We start from the raw sequence: 9840 nt of genomic DNA, 5'->3' as shown, positions 1-9840 counted from the left end.
ATTCCTTCTGTAGTGACCCACTAGTTTACTGCTAAAGGGTTAAAGCTACAATATATTAATTTTCAGTAATAAAATTGTTGAAATGCTTACTGTGATGCTAACTGTGATCTATTTAAAAATGCTATGAATGAGTTAAGAAATTGTTAACTGCAGCCCTTAGTAATAGTTGCTGTATGGTGGGCTGGTTGTATTCTCCCCTGAGAGTTGCTAGCAAGCCAAGAGAACGTGCATACTGATGTGTAAGCTACACAAGCGAAAGCAGGAGAATTCTTTCCAAAGAGACACCATCCCTGTGTGACTGAAAGCTGTCAGAAAACCAACGGTCATAGAAACATTTAAATTTATGCAGAAAATCTACAGTGCCATGCAAATGTTTGGGCACCCCTGGTCAAAAGACATGGAGTTAAAGAAGACACATTCCCTTTTTATTTTAGGCAAAAACATATTTTTTTTATCTTTTACATTTTCAAAATAACTAAAAAGGAACAGAGAATGCAACAGGCTTGTTTAGATGTTCTTTTGCAAACCTCTGACACAGAATTTTGTGGTGAGGATGCAATCCTACAAGCAGCTGTAGGAGCTGAAATTTTTCTTGGTCTTCCAGCCCTTCTCTTGAACTCTTCTGTTCCTGTTAACTGCTTTTTCTTAACTAAAGTTCGAACTGAGGAAATGGCAACTTGAAAACACTTTGTAACAGTAAGTTTTGACCAGGGGTGCCCACACTTTTGCATGCCACGGTATATATCCACAGTACCCTCAGTGCGGTGCAGTCCAGTAGGAGAACTGAAGCTTATTGTCCCAACCATAATGCAGTACAAAACAGACCCTATACCTGTATATGTTCCCTTCACTGACTTTTTTTTCGGCACTCTATTGCATGGTCACTAAACCTTCTTTCCTGCTTTTAGCTTAGATCTGCAGCTCACTATTTTTTGCTGCGCGCTCTCGCACTCTCTTTCCAGATACACGCAACTCTCAACTGCCCCCTTCTAGAAGACGAGGTGGAACCAGCCTACACTTGACAATTTTTATTAAGGGACTGGGCTGTTCGGTTAACTCCCTATTAGCCTCACACAACCTTGGAGGTACACAGTGCAAAATGTAACCACATTAACCCCTTATGCAGTGGACCGCTGGCACACTTAAAAATATACTTTCAGTGACCCAATTGTATGTAACTATGGTATGTGGTGTGGAAATGGAAGTCCTCAACATGCCCTGCTGTTGTGGTCGATTTCCCCACTTCAAAAAGAGAAACTGAACCAGCAATCTTCCTGAAAATGCTGTACTTGGAATTGTTTCCAGAATCCAACAGGTAATGAAAAGAACCTGTTGGTTCTGCTCCCTGCTTCCTGCTACCCCAGTCTTGATGTGATGTCATACTATGTTATTATGTTATGTGGCACAGATGCAACCATGAAGATGTAGGGTAAATTCATAAATGGCAGATTTGCAGGAATGTATGAGCTTAAAAATCATTTCCATGCATCTGAATGGGGTAGTTTCTGCAGCATGTGCATAGATTTCTTCAAGCTGCATTCAGTTGAATAGGGCAGTCATAAACATGTCTGTAACAAAATCCACTGCATATGAATAGACCCCCTAGGGTGGCTGCACACGATGCAGATTAATGCATGGTGTCTCTGCGCAGTTTAGAGACATTTTTTTCTTAGGTGCAGAAATTGACCTGTTGTGCTGATTTTAAAATCAGCAGCATGTCAATTGTTGCGTGCGACTCTGCAAATTCATAAACTTCAATGGGGTTGGTTACATTAACAAAAAATGTACCCAAAAATTCTCAAAAAAAAAAGGTATAAAATCTGAACCAAAAACCACTCCAAAACCTCCATAAATGGTGTAGATTTATGTGCCTTTTTTCATGCATTTTGGTGCACAGTTTTGCACACAAATCTGCACTGTGTGCAGGTACCTTTAGATCCCATCCACGGCAATAAATATTGTGGCAATGTGAATTGTGATGGGTGCAGTAAAGTCCCGGGGAAGCATGAAAAAGGGCTGTTTGCACCAGGAGCGTGTCACCAAGGGGCCCGGCCTTCGTGGAGTAAAGGCCCTAGATATAGGTGGCCACTAAGCTAGTTGGTGGACACCAAGCTACTTAGCTTAGCTGGCTCCAGCTAGTCCAGGGCGGGCTTTTACTGGGAACAGGCAATGTGTTGGGTGGGTGCCTGTTTCCCATGTTCCAGTCCGGGATTTTGGAATATGCCCATGTCCAGGGATGGTATTTAATCCTGTTGCTGGACTTGGGTGTGGCTCCCAGTCTGGGAAAGGAGAGTGTGTTTTCCAAAAACAGAGGCCTGTTGAGGCTCTGTGTGTGTGGTCTCAGCCGGGCTAGGCTGAGGGACCACGAGGCTAAGTGACAGCCTATAATTTGAGAGATGCAGTGACGCCTGCGGCACAAGGGCCACAAGGTCAGAGTCGGGAGGACTGCTGGACCACAATCCCCCAAAGAGACTTGCATTTGCTACAGCCTGGAGGCTGCTTGACTATTGGGCTGAGAAAGCCGCATGTTATGACCGTGTGTGAACGGTCCTTTAGGTGAGTCAGGTTATTATATGTTTAGTTAGAGCCCAGCCGGGCAGGTGTTTATTTTGTATCATTTATGTTTGGTTTGCTGAGGTGCTAAATAAAGCCATGTTTGGACCTGAAACTTGGTGTCTGGCGACAATACTTGTGTGAATGACCCCCGTAGAAGAGTTAACCCCGCCACAATATATAGCTTTTATATGAAGACGTAATAGTTGCACATGAGGTGTCATAGACTTAGTGTTAAAATAAAGCTCTAAAAATGCAATCCATTGCTGTGACTGAAGAATTTACTATTTGCTAGCAATTCATTTACAATATCTGGTGCATTCTTTTGCTACATTACAGTTTGCCATGTATAATATCACGCCTTGGATATCTATGACAAGCACGGCTCTGCCCGCAGCGGCAGTATTACTGCACTCATTGCCTTTCTGAACACATACATAGGTTCCTTCTTTTGCAATAAAACTTGGTGAAACCAATTAAAAATTTCTATGGAGATAATAGCTTAGAGATGTGCGACTTCAGAGTGCTAAATAAATGCAGGCGAGCTGTGAGCGAGTGTGGGGGCAGCACTAATGAGGATGAGAACTTCTGCCTTCTATTGCCTCCTATTGGCGTACGTGCTGTCACATGTCACATGTGATTGGAAGGTCATTTCTCTCAGTCTGCTACCCCAGATTAACAAATGTGCATGATCTGACAAGATCTGCTCTTTCTCAATGGAAAAGAATAGATTCTGCTTCTTTCTAGCTATTATTGGCATGGGAATTGTGCGCTCAAAGGAAGGGGTCTCTGCAGGGCTGGAGAACAGGTGAGCACCAAGCTTCAATGCTTGATAATATCTAATACTCAGAAGCCATTTATTACTTTAGCATTAATCGATGTAGAAGCAATGCAGCATAGAACTACCATTATATTAGTGCCGTACTAAACCTACCTACCATTGTAGTACATAAAATTAGCAGTGCAGAATATGTAATTTAACTCTTTCCTCCGAGCAGCGCGATAATGCGTTCAGAACAATGCAGTCTGTTTACCTGTACAAGTATAGGTAAGAATATCCCGATCAGCTGTGCCAGGTGACAAACCCAGAACCACTATGCTAACAAAGTTAGCCCTGCTACATCTTCATGGTTAAATATGCTGTATCTGATCAGGTCGCTGTGTTAGGATGAATACATTGCTGCACAATTTATGAGGTTTCTAACATCATTCGTTATATTTTTGTTTTAGTCTGTATTATCTTTTTATGTATTTGTATCGGAGACAGGTTTGCACAGGTTAAAATATCCTAGAGGTCGGCAGAGATGAGAATCAAATCTCTGGATATAGGGCAGACTGGAGATTTGTTTAATCTTGTATTAAGATGACTTTGGGTCAATAACGGATAAAAGCCACAATATGTTTACCGCTGTATATCCTGCACATTTTAATTAGCGGGCATTTAAACCTGCTTAATAGACATGTGATGGCGGGAATAACTGGTGGCTCCTGTGTTAGATGTGTATCCATCTCCTCTGGGAATGATGGGCCTGCAGTCATCTCATGATAGTCTATTAACGTCTGTTTTATTCTGGTATTCCTGGATTCATTTCTTGGATTTCTTTTTACCTATTACATTTGTTTAAAAAAAAATGCAGATATTGTATATCCCTTGAATTATTTTATATTCTATGTTGGTCAGATATACTATAAAAGCTTAAAGTAACGGAAAACTTTTTGCAAACCTACTCTAGAAGATATCTGAAGTAAATTTACTCCAATAGTAGTAGTGCAGGTCTGGTGAGCCCCACTGACTGAATGGGGTTTAGGAGGGCTCCTAATCAAGTTTATTTTGTGTTGGCAAGAATAGCGCATCATGCTGTGCTATTTGTGCCATGGAAGTTCCCATAAGACCATGAAATGTTAAAACTTACAAAAAACAATAAATTAAAAAGTGTATGACCAAAAGGGATATATTTTATACAACTGCTGTATACTTTTACACTGAAGTTAATTCTTTAGTTTGATAGTTCTCTTTCAAATATTTTTTGTAACTTGCTGGAAAAAGGGTGTGGCTTAGGGTCCATTCACACGTCCACAACTGTTTTGCGGTCCCAAAATTACGGATCCGCAAAACACGGACACCGGCATTGTCTATAATAGAAATGCCTTTTCTTGTCCGTGTCTGCAAACAAGATTAGGACATGTTCTATTTTTTGCGGGGCCGTGGAACGGAAGTGCGGATGCGTACAGCACATTGAAAATGAATGGGTCCGAACCCGTTCCGCAAAATTGCGGAACGGATGCGGACCCATTTTGCAGACATGTGAATGGACCCTAAGAAGAGAATCGGGTGTTGTTAACAGGAAGGGTGTAGCTTGAATGCACGTTTGTGAAAAAATCTCGATCAAAATTTTGTTACAAAGTAAGCCAGCCAACAGATGGTGTAACGTTAGAAGTGTTTAGCATATTTTATCATGCAGCATCAGCCACGAATCTGGTGCATCTTCAGACTGTCTGTCTAACTCTACATTCTCCAAAGAGTAGGCAAGATTTTAAAGAATATTAATAAAAAAAAGGCGGTGTACAAGTGGCCTAAGGAAATCAAATTTTGGGGTTTGTGTAAAATTGTTTTTTAGCATTTGTACTTGTAGATTTTAGCCTTAAATTGTCACTGAACTTTCACAAAACTTTTGATAAGTCATATGATCGGGGGATACGAGTGCTGTGACCCCCACCGATCACTAGAACAAGGAGAGAGAAGCACACTCTCTGTCCTCACTGCAGGAGATAGAATTGAGACAGACTCATAGGGGGGGATTTATCATAAGTGAAATATTTGAAGTCAGTTTTGCTTGAGTCTGCGTTGTACTTTATGCCACATTTATCAGATGTCTCATGTTGTTTGATAAATTTGTCTTATCCTTAAACCTAAAACTTTTGTCTAGGAAAGCTACTCCAGTTTTCCTACTCCACCTTCCTACTGAAGAGATATTGCTACTTTAAAAAAAAAAGTCTCAGTGACAAATCTGGAGTGAAACTCATTCACATAGTTAAAAACACCCACCTTATCAACCACACTTCAAAAATGGAGTGAGTGATGTAAAAATGCAAAAAGTTGCTAAATTTCTTGTGCAAATAAGCTCACAAAGTCGAAAAAGCCTCCTATTGCGACTTTTTGAATTCTGGAGTAAAAGCATGATAAATCAGGGCCATAGGCTTTCTACTGAGTTCATCTCCTACAACGAGAAGAGCGATAGTGGCGAAAAAAGATAGGAGGCGCTCATAGGGTAATAAGTTCAGTTATAGATGTATGTGATCAAGACATCGAAAGTTATGCTCACCTTCTGGTGTTGTGCATACGTAGGCACAACACTCGTGAAGACAGGGGGTCGGTGCAGCCGGTATCTTCTCAGTCCTCGTAGGTGGAGTAGCCAAAGCTCCAGAGGGATGATATGTATTGCAAAAGGAAAAAGATTGTTGGTGCACTGGTGTGGTGCACCAATCGATACCTTCTGGCGCAAAAACACGACCTCAGTGGATAGATAAAGGGGTCTTTTATTGATGATAGTCTATCATCAATAAAATACCCCTTTATCTATCCACTGAGGTCGTGTTTTTCCGCCAGAAGGTATCAATTGGTGCACCACACCAGTGCACCCACAATCTTTTCCCTTTTGCACTACAACGAGAAGAGAGAGTGCTATCCGCTCCACCAATCAAAACCTTTGATATATTTCTATGACATATCAAAAGTTTTGTGAAAGCTCAGTGGCACTTTCATTGTGATGAAGTGCTGAGAGGTCAAAACATAGACCCACGTGAATAAATACCAGACTAGCAGAGAAATGAGGTACTATTCAGAATGAGGAGCTAAACTTTAGCTATCAGACTTGTTTAGACAATGTTCAAGACATGGGTCAAGCACAGTAATTCACAATTCGGTACTGTGTGAGAGGTGAGGTAATTGTAATGCTCTCTACTGCAATCAAGGATTTTCTAAGTCAAAGCTCATCCAGAAGGAGGCACCAGCAGAATATTTGGATGATTAGGGTCACATGCCTACTTTTAATGTTCACCTTTTTTTCTTATTTAAAACAAACCCTGTGTGTGATCTGATCCTGCAGTCTTGTGCTTCTCCTCTTTCTGCCTTTTTTTCTTACCTACCTACATACAGTAGAAGAGGAGACAAAAGGGAGTAACACACATTTCGTCAGACTGTAACCATGCAAACACATACAGTAGTTCGGTTCTGTAGCTATTTTTAACCTGAAGCTAGCATGGTGATCACGTCTGCTGCAAGGGGAATATAGTAGAACATGGTGCCACCAGGGGCGTAGCTATAGGGAGTGCAGACTGCAGAGGTATCAGTCGCCACAGGGCCCAGGAGCCTGAGGGGGCACAAAGACCCTTGTGGTGCATAGGAAGACACCGGCATTATAGAAAGTTCATGCAGGTCAAGTTACACCTCTGGCCGGAGGGAAGAGGTTAGGTTCAAGAATTTGGCATGGGGGGTTGTCATTTAAATTTTTGCCTCTGGCAGCACGAAGCCTATGTGTTTCCGTGCCCCTGGCAACAAAGCACTGAGGTAAGGGGTCTCAAGCTGAACTCTTGCACCTGGGTACTGCCATTGAAATGGACCTTGTCAATGTAATGTAGGTGCACTGTTGAAATATAAAATTGGTTACCAAAGTTCATATGCAGTTAAATCTCACATTATTCATACTATGTTTACTTTGTGAAGATCTTTTCATACAGGTTGTCCCATAATCAACATTTATCACCTAAGCACGGCATAGATAATACATGTCTTATAGCAGAGGGCCCGCCACTTGGACCTCCATCAGTCACTAGAACGGGGTGCAAAGTACCTAATTTCTACTCACTCCCATCACACCCTGAATACTCCAGGCTGTTAGGAAAGGTTGGAAGGACCACAGGTTGTACGAACATTGTTCTAACCCTAATAAATCTAAATACATCATGTAATATTACCTTTCAGATTTCAAAATAGTTTGCTCATAAAATTCTCTCATCTCTGCTGTCTATTCTATTTTAATGACAATGGCTTTCACGGATTTTAAGACATTAATAAAGTGCCCCCCATTGTCTATTATATTACACCTTGTAAAAAGAAAAAAAAAAGGTAGACATTCTTCAAAATACCTAGGTAAAGTATATAGCTTTGGGGATCTCTCTCTCTCTCTCTCTTTGTCTCACTCACTATCTCTTTCTCTCTCCCTATCTCCCTCTCTGTTTCTCTATCTTCTCCTGAATCAAATCAACCAAAATGCAGGTTCATTAGAATCAGAGCTTTTAGAAAAATTCAGCTTGAATATTTAAATCTATTTGATTATCTTTATTGCCATGCCATTGTCAGAGCACACAAGGTGTGAGGAAGACACATTCCCCAACTGGGTGGAACCTAGGTATTATCAGGGTCTAGCCGAGGCTGTCGGGGTGCTCTGAGTGCCTTCCTTTAACCGCCTCCGGACCGCCTAACGCAGGATCGCATTCCGGAGGCGGCAGCGCTGCGCACAGTCACGCATATACGCGTCATCTCGCGAGACGCGAGATTTCCTGTGAACGTGCGCACACAGGATCGGAAGGTAAGCGAGTGGATCTCCAGCCTGCCAGCGGCGATCGTTCGCTGGCAGGCTGGAGATGCGATTTTATTAACCCTTAACAGGTATATTAGACGCTGTTTTGATAACAGCGTCTAATATACCTGCTACCTGGTCCTCTGGTTGTCCCTTTTGTTTGGATCGACCACCAGAGGACACAGGTAGCTGTGTAAAGTAGCACCAAACACCACTACACTACACCCCACCCTGTCACTTATTAACCCCTTATGAACCCCTGATCACCCCATATAGACTCCCTGATCACCCCCCTGTCATTGATCACCTCCCTGTAAGGCTCCATTCAGACGTCCGTATGATTTTTACGGATCCACGGATACATGGATCTGATCCGCAAAACACATACGGACGTCTGAATGGAGCCTTACAGGGGGGTGATCAATGACAGGGGGGTGATCACCCCATATAGACTCCCTGATCACCCCCCTGTCATTGATCACCCCCCTGTAAGGCTCCATTCAGAAATTTTTTTGGCCCAAGTCAGCGGAAATTATTATTATTATTTTTTTTCTTACAAAGTCTCATATTCCACTAACTTGTGTCAAAAAATAAAATCTCACATGAACTCACCATACCCCTCACGGAATCCAAATGCGTAAAATTTTTTAGACATTTATATTCCAGACTTCTTCTCACGCTTTAGGGCCCCTAAAATGCCAGGGCAGTATAAATACCCCACATGTGACCCCATTTCTGAAAGAAGACACCCCAAGGTATTCCGTGAGGGGCATATTGAGTCCATGAAAGATTTACATTTTTGGCCCAAGTTAGCGGAAAGGGAGACTTTGTGAGAAAAAACAAAAAAAAAATCAATTTCCGCTAACTTGTGCCAAAAAAAAAAAAATTATTCTATGAACTCACCTCATTGAATACCTTGGGGTGTCTTCTTTCCAAAATGGGGTCACATGTGGGGTATTTATACTGCCCTGGCATTTTAGGGGCCCGAGAGTGAGAAGAAGTCTGGGATCCAAATGTCTAAAAATGCCCTCCTAAAAGGAATTTGGGCCGCTTTGCGCATCTAGGCTGCAAAAAAGTGTCACACATGTGGTATCGCCGTACTCAGGAAAAGTTGGGCAATGTGTTTTGGGGTGTAATTTTACATATACCCATGCTGGTTGAGATAAATATCTTGGTCAAATGCCAACTTTGTATAAAAAAATGGGAAAAGTTGTCTTTTGCCAAGATATTTCTCTCACCCAGCATAAGTATATGGAAAATGACACCCCAAAACACATTCCCCAACTTCTCCTGAGTACGATGATATCAGATGTGTGACACTTTTTTGCAGCCTAGGTGGGCAAAGGGGCACACATTCCAAAGAGCACCTTTCGGATTTCACCGGCCATTTTTTACAGATTTTGATTTCAAACTACTTCTCACGCATATGGGCCCCTAAATTGCCAGAGCAGTATACCTACCCCACAAGTGACCCCATTTTGGAAAGAAGACACCCCAAGGTATTTCGTGATGGGCATAGTGAGTTCATGGAAGTTTTTATTTTTTGTCACAAGTTAGTGGAATATGAGACTTTGTAAGGAAAAAAAAAAATCATCATTTTCCGCTAACTTGTGACAAAAAATAAAAAGTTCTATGATCTCACTATGCCCATCAGTGAATACCTTAGGGTGTCTACTTTCCGAAATGGGGTCATTTGTGGGGTGTTTGT

At 41.8% G+C, this 9840-nt stretch overlaps 1 protein-coding gene across 1 annotated transcript in view; it reads left to right on the top strand.

The window, feature by feature from the left end:
• The first annotated feature begins 3254 nt into the window (after nucleotides 1-3254).
• LOC122935705 (V-type proton ATPase subunit S1-like protein) overlaps nucleotides 3255-9840 on the top strand; it is a 93991-nt gene continuing 87405 nt past the window's right edge. Inside the window, exon 1 of the mRNA XM_044291555.1 lies at nucleotides 3255-3361. Within this exon, the coding sequence (XP_044147490.1) occupies nucleotides 3270-3361 (92 nt within the window). The 5' untranslated portion in view covers nucleotides 3255-3269. The remainder of the gene's footprint in view (nucleotides 3362-9840) is intronic.

Source organism: Bufo gargarizans, chromosome 1 (assembly GCF_014858855.1).
Source record: "Bufo gargarizans isolate SCDJY-AF-19 chromosome 1, ASM1485885v1, whole genome shotgun sequence".
Classification (NCBI taxonomy): Eukaryota; Metazoa; Chordata; class Amphibia; order Anura; family Bufonidae; genus Bufo; species Bufo gargarizans.
This window is presented reverse-complemented; position numbering and strand designations above follow the sequence as displayed.